The sequence below is a fragment of the Argopecten irradians genome, chromosome 9 (assembly GCF_041381155.1).
Source record: "Argopecten irradians isolate NY chromosome 9, Ai_NY, whole genome shotgun sequence".
Taxonomy (NCBI): Eukaryota; Metazoa; Mollusca; class Bivalvia; order Pectinida; family Pectinidae; genus Argopecten; species Argopecten irradians.
This window is the reverse complement of record NC_091142.1, coordinates 17,690,827-17,707,082: the sequence shown is the minus strand read 5'-3', so window position 1 is coordinate 17,707,082 and position 16,256 is coordinate 17,690,827. Positions and strand designations below refer to the sequence as shown.

At 36.1% G+C, this 16,256-nt stretch overlaps 1 protein-coding gene across 1 annotated transcript in view; it reads left to right on the top strand.

The window, feature by feature from the left end:
• LOC138330573 (dynein axonemal heavy chain 10-like) overlaps positions 1–16,256 on the top strand; it is a 48,271-nt gene that overhangs the window by 18,383 nt on the left and 13,632 nt on the right. The window contains exons 21-43 of the mRNA XM_069278136.1: positions 558–784; positions 1,165–1,434; positions 1,728–1,911; positions 2,380–2,514; positions 2,937–3,089; positions 3,267–3,602; positions 3,906–4,097; positions 4,599–4,717; positions 4,990–5,284; positions 5,754–6,011; positions 6,522–6,729; positions 7,074–7,351; positions 7,658–7,810; positions 8,049–8,374; positions 10,869–11,076; positions 11,358–11,522; positions 11,718–12,128; positions 12,620–12,770; positions 13,299–13,387; positions 13,770–13,967; positions 14,328–14,561; positions 14,833–15,112; positions 15,579–15,721. Of these exons, the coding sequence (XP_069134237.1) occupies positions 558–784; positions 1,165–1,434; positions 1,728–1,911; positions 2,380–2,514; positions 2,937–3,089; positions 3,267–3,602; positions 3,906–4,097; positions 4,599–4,717; positions 4,990–5,284; positions 5,754–6,011; positions 6,522–6,729; positions 7,074–7,351; positions 7,658–7,810; positions 8,049–8,374; positions 10,869–11,076; positions 11,358–11,522; positions 11,718–12,128; positions 12,620–12,770; positions 13,299–13,387; positions 13,770–13,967; positions 14,328–14,561; positions 14,833–15,112; positions 15,579–15,721 (5,013 nt within the window). The remainder of the gene's footprint in view (positions 1–557; positions 785–1,164; positions 1,435–1,727; positions 1,912–2,379; positions 2,515–2,936; positions 3,090–3,266; positions 3,603–3,905; positions 4,098–4,598; positions 4,718–4,989; positions 5,285–5,753; positions 6,012–6,521; positions 6,730–7,073; positions 7,352–7,657; positions 7,811–8,048; positions 8,375–10,868; positions 11,077–11,357; positions 11,523–11,717; positions 12,129–12,619; positions 12,771–13,298; positions 13,388–13,769; positions 13,968–14,327; positions 14,562–14,832; positions 15,113–15,578; positions 15,722–16,256) is intronic.

The window sequence follows — 16,256 nt, the reverse complement described above, 5'->3', positions numbered from 1 at the left end:
GAAATGGGAAAATTACATATACCCTTCCCTACAAAAGGCCAGAAGCTGATCTTAAATTTGGTCAAAGTTTTTCAAAAAGAAATGATAGGTTTTATATGAGTTTTGGTTTATAAAGTGTATCAAATGCTAATTTAAAGGTCATTTAATTTTTTATCAGATTTCTCCAAGCTCAGCATGGGGTTAATGTTCATATAGCTATGTTGTACATGTTTTGGATAATATAGAGTTATCTCCTCCTTAGCATAGGCCTTAATTGTTACGACATTAGTATGTGTACATTTGTTATGTCATTTTCTAATGAAAAAATATGAAATTAGGCGCACAAACACATGATGTCCCAATTAATGCCTACTGTAAGGGGAGATAACTCTACAACATAAACATTTTTCATAACATTTCCAAAAGCATTAGACAAGACTGAATTTTAATCATCTGATCTTATAGTCTAACTTGAATCAAGACTTGCGAAATAAAGCCTACTGTACGGTAATATTTGAAATTAGATTATTAATGCACCAATAAGAAATACACAAAATTTTCTGTTTATAATTGTTTAGATGTATGACAACATTGCATCCTTGAGGTTCCAAGAAGGTGGCAGTAACGAGACTTTAGCTACTGCTATGATCTCCGCTGAGGGAGAAGTGATGGAGTTCCGTACGAGCATTCCTGCTGAAGGTCGTGTGGAAGACTGGATGACCGCTGTGTTAGAGGAGATGAGAACAACCAATCGGCTCATCACAAAGGAGGCTGTGTTCTACTACGGAGAAGACGGCAAGAATCGGTACGTCTCAATATCTGGAAAATAATACCTCAATCTTAATTTTGATTTGAAGTTTTTGTCTCTTATTATCAAGTTGAAAAGTACATAAATTATGCATCAAAAATAGTTCTAACGTATTTGCTGTATTTTCAGTTATGCTAGTCTTCTGATTAAAATTATGTCCAGTTAATTCATCAGGTTAACATTCATAGAAATATTAATTTTATCCTTGTCCTGTCATGTCCCATCCTGTCCCTTCTTCGCTTTGATATAAGCTTTGAGGCAGACATTACCCCTTTCTCTTAAGGTTTTCTACCTAGACTTGAGGGAAAAAAAGCTATGAAATATTTTGCAGAAAAAATTAATTTTTAAGTAATAATGAAATGACTTTATAATGACAGAGTGGACTGGATGTTGGGCTACCAGGGTATGATCTGTCTGGCTGGAAATCAGGTTTGGTGGACGTGGGAAGTCGAGGACACATTCCGTAAGGTCAAGAAAGGTCAGAAGACTGCCATGAAGGACTATGCAAAACAACAACACAAACAGATCAACGAGGTCGTTGTACAGATCCGTTCTCCTCTGTCCAAAAACGACCGTGCCAAGTTCAACACAGTCCTCATCATTGACGTGCACGCCCGTGACATCATTGATGGCTTTGTGCGAGACAGGTTTGTAAAACAGAATTATTTTCAATAATTGTTTTTGATAAGACATGGAATGTAAAGGTATATAATATCTTTAGATCTCATGGAAGATTGCAATTTTTTACATTGACCTTTGCACTGTTTTGGAGTATGGAAAAAATGCCAAAAAAAATGAAGGGGGTAAATTCCTTAAAGATTCTGGCCATAAAGAAAAGGATAGTCAGATACAAATTAATAAATAAATTAAAATTCTTTTTCAAATTCACGGTACCAACTTTAAACAGACGTTATAAATGTATAATTATTTTACTTTTTAGTATCATGGAAGCAAAGGAATTTGAGTGGGAAAGTCAGTTGAGATTTTACTGGGAGAAGGAGCCTGATGAACTTGTGGTGCGACAGTGTACAGGAGAGTTCGGCTATGGATACGAGTACATGGGTCTCAATGGCCGACTTGTCATCACTCCACTGACCGACAGAATCTACTTGACCATCACCCAGGTACCGTATTAGCCTGATAATGATAAATCATTATGTTGTGAATATGTTGAAAATAGTGGTAATTGTTTTTAAACCCACACTTGTGGTGTCACAGCATCAACAAAATGGTTCTTTTCTCTAAAATTTGAATGCCAATTTTCAGAAACCAAACTAGTATAAATGGAAGCAATCAAGGGATTTACATTAAAAACATTGTGCAATTTTCATGTTTGGAGAATGGATTAAATTATCAGTTATGGTTTCTTAAAAAAAAAAAATCTTTGTAATTACAGAGGACTGAGCATTCTGGAATAATCTTGGAAGCTTTATGCATCAGTAGTTATAATGATATTTATGATTATAATAAAAATCATCTGCTCATTGAATCTTGGTTATGTTCCTTTTAAAATTAAAATGAAATAGCAAAATGATCATAATTGTAATTTAAGTATTCAGCAATTGCTAAACTTGTGAACCTCCATTCCACAGGCGTTGTCTATGAACCTGGGTGGAGCCCCTGCTGGGCCAGCCGGTACTGGTAAAACAGAGACTGTCAAAGATTTGGCCAAGGCTCTGGGTCTACTATGTGTTGTCACAAACTGTGGAGAGGGCATGGACTTCAAGGTAACCAATCATACAAAAATATCCATTAAAAAAAAAGTTAAACTTTAGCAAAAAGATTTAATTTTTTAGTCAAATGACATTATTCTTGGAAACTTTGTCTGGATTACACTTCAGACAAGATGTGAAACTCTCTGTTAAAATACTGATTTGGGTACAATAGTCTTTTGTATAAAATTACTTATCAACATAAACATAATGTTTAATTTGTATAATCCCAATATAGATTATATGGTGCAACCATATTTTTGCACAAAATTTCTTTCAATAGACAAGAGCTGCAAATAATGTTACCATTAAATATGTTCATTTTACAGCTACTGTGACAGTTTTTGAGGAATTATTTCAGAAGCATAGGAATTAGCTCTAGATGTAATGAATGTTTTGTGATTGGCCTGTTTTTAATGTGTTTATCTGTATTCTAGGCTGTGGGTAAGATCTTCTCTGGCCTGTGTCAGTGTGGAGCCTGGGGATGCTTCGATGAATTCAACAGAATTGATGTCTCTGTATTGTCCGTTATTTCTACTCAGCTGAAAACCATCCAGAACGGTCTTATTCTGAAACTCAAAAGGTTCCACGTAAGTGTTTATAAGCTGAATCTTGTAGTCAAGAAAGAGCTACTCTGATGTATTTGGATTTTAGTTTACTTAACTTAATCATGTTATTTACATAATGTGCAAGTTTTAAAAGCAATCTTGTTTTCACCTATAAAAACTGTGTGAAAATCAAAAGTAACCTTTGACCTCCTTTTGCAGTTTGAAGGTCAAGAAATCGGCCTTGACCTGCGAGTAGGAATCTTCATCACCATGAACCCCGGATACGCTGGCCGTACCGAGTTGCCTGAGTCTGTGAAAGCCTTGTTCCGTCCTGTGGTCGTAATTGTACCTGACCTTCAGCAGATTTGTGAGATCATGTTGTTCTCTGAAGGATTTTTATTGGCCAAGGTCCTCGCCAAGAAAATGACAGTGCTGTATAAATTGGCCAAAGAACAGTTGTCGAAGCAGTACCATTATGATTTTGGTCTGCGTGCCTTGAAGTCTGTGCTCGTCATGGCTGGAGAACTGAAGAGAAGTTCAGCTGAGCTCCCAGAGGTAAATAATTCTACACTATTCTCCATTTAAATATGATATTAAGCACCAATCTCCCTACCTCCATAAGCAACATTAAATGCAGATCTAAAGGTTTTATTTCCGGCTTGATTTGCGGCTTACTTTGTGCAACACTTTTATGAAAGGTCTAAATTTGGTTGTATTTTGTAATCTCTCAATTTTCGTCATTTTTAAGCATATGGGCACTTAATAGATAGCATTAATGTTTTTCACATTAACCTTATTAGAACATTTAAACTAACCTTAAGATACCATGTAAATGTATTTCTTCTTTCATGTCTCCAGGATGTTGTGCTGATGAGAGCGTTGAGAGACATGAATCTACCCAAGTTTGTGTTTGAGGACGTCCCACTTTTCCTGGGACTTATTGGAGACTTGTTCCCCGGACTGGACTGTCCCCGTGTACGCTATCCAAACTTTAATGATGCTGTGGAAGAGGTTCTCGCCGACAACGGATACGTCATGCTTCCAATCCAGGTACAGTATCACAAACTTGTATAACTTGAATGGACCTGTATAATAGGGATCTTTAAAATAAGTGTATATCAAATATGTAGAATGAATGAATGTTTCCATAAGCATAATGGTATTGAAATTGTACATACAATTGGATGTGATAAAACAGTATATCATTAGTTTGGAAATTTAAAAACCATCTTCTTCTTTTTTGTTATTAAGTTTTAGATTGGCCCTGTAGCCTGTAGAGATCATAAGGGTAGACTAAATGAAATGCTTGTTTCTCACCATCTTTTTACTGCTTTGTAGGTAGGCTCTTGACCAGGAAAAAATGTTTTTGCAATATTAGCAGTATCATTTATAAAGATATGTCATGAAAGAATTTAGAAAAATGTTTCAATAATCTAATTTTTATATAAAATTTGTTCAAATGCCAATTTCACTATATTTTCAAATATTGTAATATTTATATAAAACTTTTGCGATCAATAGAGAAATAACAATGAGATCTCTGTATAACAGGTCGACAAAGTCGTACAGCTTTACGAGACAATGATGACTCGTCACACAACCATGATCGTCGGACCGACAGGAGGTGGTAAATCTGTCGTCATCAACACCCTGGCTCAGTCTCAGACAAAGTAAGTTTTAAATTAATTCAAATTGACAAAGAAGTGAATTTCGCGTTCAAAGATTAAAAAGTTTGCATGTTAACTCACACACAAAAAAATAAATGAAATAACTGTTTTGTTTTTTATTTTTCTTCGCAACTGGGTTTATTAGAATAAGCAATAACTACCATAAACCCAATTGGAAAAAAACTAAAGTTGTGTGATTAGAAATGAAGATTTAAAGAATTGTTCATCTGCTTGTAGATGTTGTGTCAAGTTAACAAATATGATATTATTTTCAGACTGGGAACAAATACCAAGTTATTTGTTATCAACCCTAAGGACCGTAGTGTGATAGAGCTGTACGGTATCCTTGACCCTGTTACACGTGACTGGACGGACGGTCTTCTCTCAAACATCTTCCGAGACATCAACAAACCTACAGACAAAAAGGAGCGCAAATACATCGTGTTTGATGGCGACGTTGACGCTCTGTGGGTAGAAAACATGAACTCTGTCATGGACGACAACCGACTTCTAACTCTGGCAAACGGTGAAAGAATCCGTCTTCAGAAACATTGTGCTATGTTGTTTGAGGTAATTTCTTTCAAATATATATTTTGTTCATAATTTTGAATTTATATATTTGAATATGAAGGGTACAATATGTGTTTCCTCAATAAAATTGACAAAAGGGCATTATATTTCCCTTTAATATTGTGTTGTTGGGAATTTTACATAGAATTTAATTTTTGACAAATTTGGTTTCAAAAGAGCTATTAATCTTTAAAAAGTATATTTTTTGCAATATATTGTCATATTTAGAATAAATAATAAAGTTGCTCTATGTTGGCTTTTAGAATGAATGCTTTCGAAATTTTAGCGATAAAACCTTCAAAATTTCTTTGAATTCAAAGATGATGCATGTTTATTTTAAGTTGTAAATATTTATCTCATGGCTATAGATATGTCATGTTTGAGTATGGAAATTGTCCCTTTCCTGTGAGATTGTGATTTTGTCTTGATATTTCACCCAAATTAATTCTGACATTTATGTATCATCCAGGTGTATGATCTACAATATGCCTCTCCAGCCACTGTGTCCAGATGTGGTATGGTGTACGTGGATCCTAAGAATCTCGGCTATGAACCGTACTGGACAAAATGGATGAACACTCGCCAGAGCAAGACTGAGAGAGATGAGATGAAGAGACTTTATGACAAATATGTGCCTTCACTGATAGACATGGTGGTTGAGGGTGTGTTAGACGGCCGACAGGGCGATAAGATGAAGACCATCATACCCCTGACCAACCTCAACATGGTAAGGACTGACCGTCACATTTACATTTAATTAAGATTTTGAAGTAGGAGGTCTTTATACAGAGATGACTGCTAAGACAGGTTTGATATATGGCCCATTGAGATATCAATTGATGTTTAGTAAATAAATAGGTATAAAAAAAACTAGCATGTTAGCTGATTTTAACCAGCAAGTTCAAGGAAAAATGAGTATGCACTTAATTCATGATATAACACAAAAATTTATAATTGTAAGAATAGATAGTTTATGCATCTTATTTTAAAGCAATTCTATTAAGGAAAGCTAACTAAAAATCAGATTTCCACTTTATAGAATGAAAATAAAACTTTCTAGCTTAATAGCTGAATGACCATACACTCAATTTGTAACATATCAGAAATATTTATCATTAAATACAATAAGTAATTTGTGCAATCTTATTTCAAAAAATGCGTCTTTGAGAAAAACTACAGAAATCAGATTTCTCCTGAAAGAATAAATATAAGAATTATCTTTTTCTTTTCTGAACAGGTGACCCAACTGAGTAACATGCTGGATGCATTGTTGGTGAAGGAGAACCTAGAGTCTGACGAGTTAGAGGCGTTCTTCCTACAGGCGTTGTACTGGTCCATTGGCGCCGCCCTCCTGGAGGACGGACGTATCAAGTTTGACGCCCAAGTCAAGAATCTCGCCGCCCTCACACAAGTTGTTGATGAGGGTAAAACATTAGCAGGATTAGGTAGGTTGATTAATTTTTAAGAAAGTTTTGGATATGTAGAAAAAATACGTACATTTTTCATGAAAAAGTATGTGGGGCCATGATCTTTGAAAAATTCCGTAAAGTTCTGTGATTATCTGGTGAAGTATACAAAGAAATGCACCATCATGAGAAAATTTTATAGAAATTAAATGACTGAAAATAAACTCATTTTTACAATGACTTAATTTTATACATTTTGTAGAAACTGTTTTATCCCCATATTAAGCATCACTTTCCAGTTTAGAAATTTCTAAATGTTTCATCATATTCAACAGATTTATGAGGAAGATCAAGTATGTTAACATTGGTACTGTATGTTACAGGTGAAATCCCTACCTCCCAGCCTACTCTGTATGAGTACTTCTATGACAACGAGGAGAAGAAGTGGATATCATGGGCCAAGAAAGTGCCAAAATATGTCCATAACCCTGAGAGGAAATACAACGAGATCCTCGTGCCGACTGTTGACACCGTACGTACTACCTGGCTACTGGAGCTCATGGTAGGAATCAAACACCCTGTGGTCCTGATCGGCGAAACTGGAACGTCAAAGTCGGCTACCACATCTAACTTCCTCAGGACCATGGACTCAGAAACACATGTAAGTATCATAAACAAATTCACCCCTGAAAATTCTTGATGAATTCTTTCATCCTTTGAATTAGGAGAGTTCAAATGTGTTTCCAGGGGCGAATTATAAAAATCATTAAAAAATATCTGAAGAAAGGTTCACAAGTCCAGCTCTTTGATATTTCATTCTAATCCCTTTTGATTAATTAATAATTTTACACCTCACCATGGAATGGGATCAGTCATTTAATGCTGTGATGTCCTGCCTTGCTTCAAAGTTTACTCTGTCTTACTTTAATTGATAATTTTATGGGTTTTTTTTTTGGTTTTTTTGCAGTTGTTGCTGAATATGAACTTCTCCAGCCGTACCACTTCACTTGATGTGCAGCGTAACTTGGAGGCTAATGTAGAGAAACGTACCAAGGATACCTACGGACCTCCGCCAGGCAAGAGGCTGCTCATCTTCATTGACGACATGAACATGCCTCAGGTAAAAATTCAATATGGAAAAAAAAATCTTTATTTTCTTGAGGGAGATGAGGGATAATGAAATAAAACATTTATTTTAAAAATGGCAAGCTTTTCATCAATAGAACTTCTTTTATACAATTTACTAAACTTTCTGCAAAAATGAGTTTGTTTACATTTGGTTTATACACCTGTCCAGTAATTCACATAATCTGTGTTATGTTAAGCCGAATTATCTATTATTGACCTTTGACCTACAGGTGGATACATATGGTACTCAGCAGCCCATTGCTCTGTTAAAACTCCTACTAGAGAGAGGCGGCTGTTACGACCGAGGCAAAGATCTCAACTGGAAGAACATGAAGGATATCGGCTACATTGCAGCTATGGGTATCGCTGGTGGTGGTCGTAACGAGACTGATCCCAGATTTGTCTCCCTTTTCTGTGTGTTCAATATGACCTTCCCATCAGATGAGTCCCTGTATCTCATCTACAACTCCATTCTCGCCGGTCATTGTCAGCCTTTTGCTAAAGAAATCCAGGACTGTGTGTCCACTATCACCAAGATGACCATGAGTCTTTACAGGTAAATACTGGTATATTTCTATTGGTAAACATTTTAACTGAGAATCACATCTGTAGGATAACATTTCTTCAGGTACACACATATTATATCGTATTAAATTTATTATAATCTTTAATATTACGGTATAGGATAAGAAAAATTTATGGTGAAATAATTTTATGATAAAGTGAAGATAATTCCATGCCTGTCCACCAGAGCACCAGATTGATTGGAACCACTTCTAACACATTCTTTTGGTCCTCAGGTTTTCCCTACCCCTGGGGAGGGGGTTAATTTTGACTATAGTTTTAGATAGGGAAACACATTTTGGAGTAATATGTGATCATTGTGTAATAGGAAATGAGTCAAATATTGTCAGAATATCCGCCGTCATGAGATGGGCCATCATGTATCCTCATTAAACCAATTTTCCATAACTGACCCCCAGTGGGCCTTAGGGGCGGGCGCAAAAGGGGTGTCAAATATAGGCTATAACATGAATCACATACTCTTCGTAGATGGAAAAGGTCTTGAGGTCCTTTACAAAAATTGTGAATTATATGACCCTGGGGAGTCTCAGTTTCCCCCTGGGGAGGGGGGGGGGTTAAGTTTACTATTTAACCAATTTATAATATGGGAGGGCGGGGTCAAAACACATTTTTTCTTCTGAGTATTATTTTCGATCATTTTGGTCCCTTTAATAGGAAATGAGTCAAATATTGTCAGAATTATCCGTCATGATAGGAAGATGGCCATGAGATGAATCCTATTAACCAATTTTCCATAACTGACCCCCAGGGGCCTTAGGGGTGGGGTCAAAAAGGGTCAAATAGGCTATAACTACAAAAATCTTCTTCTGAAATCCTGGAAATGGTAGAATCACATACTCATAGATGGAAAGGTCTTGAGGTCCTTTACAAAAATTGTGAATTATATGACCCTGGGGTCGATTTTTTCCCCCTGAGGAGGGGGTCAAGTTTACTATAGTTTATATATAGGGAAAACACATTTATGAGCATTTTTTGCTCAATTTTCATAGGAAATGAGTCAAACTTGTTAGAATTATTAGCCTGAGATAAACATTTTAATATCATATCTATATTGGTCCTGGTCAACCCCCTCAGGGCACAGGGGCGGGGCCAAAAGGGGCAAATAGGCTAAAACTTTATAAAAATCTTCTTCTTAAATACTGGAAATGGTAGAATCAAATACTCGTCATAAAAAAAGGCAGGTCTTAAGTGTGTTTTATGAAAATTGTGAATTATATGACCCTTGGTTCTCAGGTTTCCCCCTGGGGAGGGGGGGTAAGTTTACTGTAGTTTTATAAAGGGGAAGGGAAAAGACATTTTTGAGCATTATTTAGTCATTATAATAGGAATTAGTCAATTGTAGTCAGAATGTATCCCCTATGTTGATGACCATTGAATCTTATTACCAAATTTTCTATGACTGATCCCCAAGGGGCCTTAGGGGCGGGGCCAAAACGGGTCAAATAGGCTAAAACTTCAAAAATCTACTTCTCTGAAATTCTGGAACAGGTAGAATCAAATACTCTGCTCAGTAGATTTAAAGGTCTTAAGTCCTTTACAAAAATTGGAATTTCATGGAACCCTGGGGGGTCCCATGTTTCCCTCTGGGGAGGTTCACATCTAAGAACATTATATTGCCTATTTTTTCATAGGAAATTAGTCAACTGGGTTAGAATTATTAGTCTGAGATAGCTTTTAACATCATATCCATAATTGGTCCTGGCCGACCCCCAGGGTGCCAGAGGGGTGGGGCCAAAAGGGGTCAAAATGGATAACATTTCAAAAATCTTCTTCTGATTTCACAGATTGATGGAACCAAATAATCTTCATCAGATTAAAAAAGTCAAATTTATAAAATCACTGACTGACTTCAAGGGCCTGATGGGCAAATATATATGTTTTTATATGCATGTCTTTGTTTCCTATTCTGTATCTGAACACAGGTGACCGTTAAGGCCCATGGGCCTCTTGTCTTACTTAATATCATTCAATATATTGAATTGGGGAAACCCCTATGGTATATAAACGTTAAACATGGAGACCTGGTACCTGTGAGATGGTAAATTACTGGTCCACAGGTAAATTATTGGTCCACAGGTGAATTATTGGTCCACAGGTAAATTATTGGTCCTCAGGTAAATTATTGGTCCACAGGTAAATTACTGGTCCACAGGTAAATTACTGGTCCACAGGTAAATTATTGGTCCACAGGTAAATTACTGGTCCACAGGTAAATTATTGGTCCACAGGTAAATTATTGGTCCACAGGTAAATTACTGGTCCACAGGTAAATTATTGGTCCACATGTAAATTACTGGTTCCTAGGTAAATTGAAGTTACTGGTCTAGGTCCATAGGTAAATAACTGGTCTACATATAAATTACTAGTCCACAGGAATGCTCCTAACAAAATCATATTGCTGTAAGTTTATAAAGACGAACAACGTTTCCATGGTATATTATAAAGATTTTGTGAATTGTTTCCAGCACTGTGGTAAAGGACCTCCCTCCAACTCCATCCAAGTTCCACTACATCTTTAACCTGCGTGATCTGTCGCGTATCTACCAGGGACTCTGTCTCACTACGCAGGACCGCTTCAACAAACCGGACAAATTTGTCCGCGTCTGGAGAAATGAATGTATGAGGGTCATCTCTGACAGACTGATCAATGACACCGACAAAACCAACGTCATGGTAATAATAGAAAAAGGATGATTAGTATTATCAATAAGAACGTTGAATATGGGATAGTAGGAAAAATTTTAAATTTAACTCGCTCAAAAAAAAAGATGTCTTAAAGTTCAAAACAATGCTCTATACTCAAATTACTCCTAGACTTAAATGTAATTTTAGGTGATAGTAACTAATGCTACAATTTTTTCTAGAATGATAAAGTAAAAGGTTTGGATCCAAAGGGGTCATGGAAATACGTTTAATGTTCAAACTAAACATAAAACATGGTTGTGTTATTTCAGAAAACTCTACAAACACTTGTAGAAGAGAATTATAAGAACTACCTGGATATGGTGATGAAAGATCCCATCCTGTTTGGGGATTATCGCACAGCGTTGGAGGACAGTGAACCACGACTGTATGAGGACATCCAGGACTACGACGCATCACAGGCACTCTTTAAGGAGGTAAGGCTCACGTTACTGTTATTTACGTAAAATCAAATATTCTGTCAGTCAAAAATTTATTTAATTTGCACAAATATGTTTTGATATTAATTAATAACGGTTTAAATATAAAAGTTGGAAATATATTGTTCAGTATTTTTGTAATTAAGTAATTCGTAATAAAAGCATTAAAAGTGAACTGTTTCTTTATTGTAGATTTTAGAGGAATACAATGAAAATTACACCCCAATGAGACTGGTACTGTTTGAGGACGCTCTGGAACATTTAACGCGGATACATCGTGTGATCCGAATGGACAATGGTCATGCCCTACTGGTTGGTGTCGGGGGTAGTGGTAAACAGAGTCTGTGTAAACTGGCCTCGTACACGGCTGGGTGTGAGGTGTTCGAGATCACACTGAGTCGAGGCTACAGTGAGTCGTCATTCCGAGAGGACTTGAAGATTCTGTATAACAAACTTGGTATCGAGAACAAAAAAACTGTGTTCCTATTTACTGACCAACATGTGGTGGAGGAAGGATTCCTCGAACTCATCAACAACATGTTAACCTCCGGTATGGTGCCCGCCCTGTATCTGGACGAGGAGAAGGAGGCTATTATTGGTCAGGTAGGCACTGATAGATACTGGACACAGGCTAATTAGCATAAGACAAAGAAGTAATCCTAATTATGTATACCAAAACGATTGTCAAATTTTCAATGCAAGTCCGACCCTGTATCAAGACAAATTAAAACACAGTCACATGGTATAGAATTAACAATAAAAAACACAAGGCAAAGAAAACATAACTAAATGTAATAAACATTTTGGTGAGCGATCATGAACATCAATATTACCATTAAAACTAAATCCTCAAAGGTACAGTACTGTTCTAGTTCAATACAACCACTGTTTCACTGTGAAATTAAATAAAAGTAACCTTAATTAGTGACATTTGAGGAAATGTTTACTTGGTATTGAGTCCTTATAATCGGAATGACAAATCAAAGCAACATTAAATTCCAATTCTTATGTCCATTGAAGCTAATAAATTTGATGCATTTTTATATTCTGATCCAATAAAATAGATGTATAACTCTTGAACTTTGACCTTACAGATCCGTAATGAGGCAATAGCCGCGGGTTGTCCTCACGCCCGAGAGATGGTCTGGCAGTTCTTCGTCAACAAGTGTGCTAACAACCTCCATGTTGTACTGGCTATGTCTCCTGTTGGTGATGCCCTCAGGACTCGCTGTAGGAACTTCCCTGGTAAGGATCACCACAGTTTGATACATATATTATTCTATACATTCGGATGTGGGGGGCATAAAAAGTTTATTGTGTCCATTCTGTCATAGCCTGTCCTGTCTTCTCCCAGCCTGTCCAGTCCCAGTCTGACTCCATATGGATATTTTCTTCGAACTTGGGTCATATATTGACGAATCGCCAGCTGTCAATCATATGCATGCCGCACGTGACCTTGCATTTTGTACTGTGTATGTTACTATGTTTGCTCCGACATTGAATGGAAACGTGTGCATGTGTGAACATGAGGCAAGGCTACATACTGCCTGGCGATCAGTCAGCTATGGTTTTATTAAGAAAATTAAATAAAAAACTTTGATTGTTGTCTATTGTCACAGTAAAAACTCAACATCATCTCAATAAATCTCTTACCTTTCTAGTGAGGATGTGAAGAAAAAACCCTCAAAAAATGGAAAAAATAGGTCAAAATCAGATTCAAAAATAAAAGATATATATAGCGTAATCATGACACACAACTCTTACTTTCTATAGGTATGGTGAACTGTGCCAACATTGACTGGTTCTTCCCATGGCCAGAACAGGCTCTGTTAGCCGTGGCTAGTGTCTTCATAGCCCCAGATGTAAGTACTACACAATGTGTACAAATACATTACAGTCTTAAATAATTCATTTTTTACTTGTATACTGCTCTTCAGAAAGTAGATCTTAAAAATTTACACATACATTTAAGTTTTATGTATTTGCAAAATATAACTGCAAAAAAAAAATTTAGAAGTTCAAATCTTAGAGCTTTTGAATTATCAGTTTTAAATTGAATCACAACAAAAAAAAGTTGTTAGTCATGAAAACACAAATTTCAAATTGAAAAAATGAAAGAAAATAATAACTTCTCGTTGGATGAAGATGTAATGTGTAGCTTTAGCCACTTATGATTGTTCCGACTGATACCTTGATATTTAAAGCTTTAAATTAGAAGTCATTGGTGACATTTTCATATTTTAGAATACACTGATCCCAGACAATCACCGAGAGAATGTCGTCAGCCATATTGTATTGGTACACCAGAGTGTTGGAGAGTACAGTAAGAAATTCCAGCAGCGTCTCCGCCGTAACAACTACGTCACGCCCAAAAACTATCTTGACTTCATCAACACATATCTCCGCCTGCTGGACGAAAAAGACAAATATATTCTAGGACAGGTAACATGATATGAGATATTGAGGCCTATAAAAGTGATCTACCATAATCCCTTCATAAATAACCGACTCTACAGTATGTTAAAATGAATTTCATTATTATAGCTACTTAACAGAATTTCAGGTTTTGAAGATTTGCAGGAGATTCGTAAAAAGGAGGAAATCAAATTTCTTTGATAGAATCATATTATGCAAGCATATTAAATTTTATAATATCAATACCAATTGTTTTTTATTGTAATTAAAGACTACATGTTTTTATAATGTATTTACTATATATCTTTCCAGAAATGTTTAGATTCTGAGCACTAAATGATGTAACATTTCCGATCAATTTGAATTTTATTCATTCTTTTTCTGTAGTGTGACCGTCTCTCTGGTGGTCTACAAAAAATTGCTGAGGCCAGTGAACAGTTGGCAGTGCTAAATGACCGACTGGCAGTTCAGAAGGTGGCTGTCACAGAGAAAACTCAATCCTGTGAGACTATGTTGGCAGAAATCTCAAAGAACTCAACCATGGCGACAGAGAAAAAACAGTTAGCTGAAGCCAAAGGAAAGGAAATCGCTGAACAGAGCGTCGTGATTGTAAAGGAGAAGGTAACATTCTATGTGTTTTTTGGGGGTTTTTTGGTGGGGAAAGGGGAGAAAAATTCATCATATTAAACAATTTTTTTTTGTGTTAGTACAAGGTTTTGAGAGAATTATTTTCATCAGTTCTGTAGCTGCTGAAACAAATTAATGCCTAAATATCGACAGACTGCCTTAAAAGTTTAACAATTTTTTGGTCTGCATAATTAGGATGACGTCTATCCTAATGTCTTCTCTAAATGTAAACATTTAAACCTGAAACTGATTCCTGGTGTTGTAGGCAGAAGCAGAAGAAGCGCTAGCAGAGGCTTTGCCTGCCCTGGAGGCTGCCCGTCTGGCTTTAGAGGACTTGGACAAGGGTGACGTCACAGAAATCCGATCGTTTGCCAAACCACCACCAGAGGTACAGAGGGTATGCGAGTGTATTGTGGTACTGCGTGGTATCAAAGAGGTTTCATGGAAGTCTGCCAGAGGAATGATGGCTGAGGCGAACTTCCTTAAATCACTCACAGAGATGGATGTCGACGGCATCACAAGCAGGCAGACTCAGGCCGTTAAAGGTCTGTACATGTCAAAACAACTTGTGGTGTAATGAACAGTTAAACTGGTTTTGTGAAGGGAAATAGTTAAAATAACATTCCCAGGTATAATAAATGTAATGCAAAGCTTAATTTTCTGCATTTCATCAATATCAGAAATTGCAATATTTCCTATTATATTAATTAAATCTACTATTTATAGTACAGTCGAACCTGTCTTACCATCCACATCTGTATAAAGACCAGCTGTCTATTATAATAATAAGCCCACTTTCTGAGGGTCCCATACAGTCAATTTCAACACCTAAATTTCTGTGTGTAAAGGCTAACTTGGCTAATGAAGACCATTTTTTCTCGGTCCCTTAGGCAGTCTTTATAGACAGGTTTGATTGTAATTACATTGAATTTATTATACAAAGTAATGAAGATATAATTTGTGGATGTGATAAATAATACTGATTTTGTGACTTGATATTTCTTTGTTCAGGTCTGATGAGCGATAAGACGATGAATTTAACACTGGAAGGTATGAAGAGCATCAGTAAGGCTGGCGCGGGTCTTCTCAAGTTTGTGGAAGCTGTGATGGGTTACTGTGTGGTGGCTAGGGAAATCAAACCTAAGAGAGACAAGGTCGGTCTAATATGGTGACCAAAACCAATAAAGCATTAGTGTAACCAATAAATGTTTATTCCTATGACATCTAAGTGAACCAAATGGATTCTACACTATAAACCAACTATCTTTCTTAGCTACTAAATTTCATGATTTCCATTTCAAAAGAAGTTTGCGAAGATTGACATTTGCAGATTTGAAAAATGAATGCTAATTCCCATCAATATAAATGATGTAGATATTAATTCGCAGTGATATAATTTCGCAATATTATCAAAAGTAAATTGCCTGTGAATGAAAGTTGGTTTGCAGTATTAGATTAAGTGTGAACAATTCATGTTTATTTTTATGACCGCAATGAAAGGTGTCTTTGTTCCTTTTACATTTTTCAACACACGCTATATGCAGCTAAAAGATTACAAAAAAAAAATTATTGTTATAATTATCCTGTAAAAATTATATTTCTTAGTCTCTTGAACAGTTGTGCATTCCCTTCAAAGTTCAATCTTGAATTATGAACGTAATTATATTGAATGTTAAATTCTTAATAAAT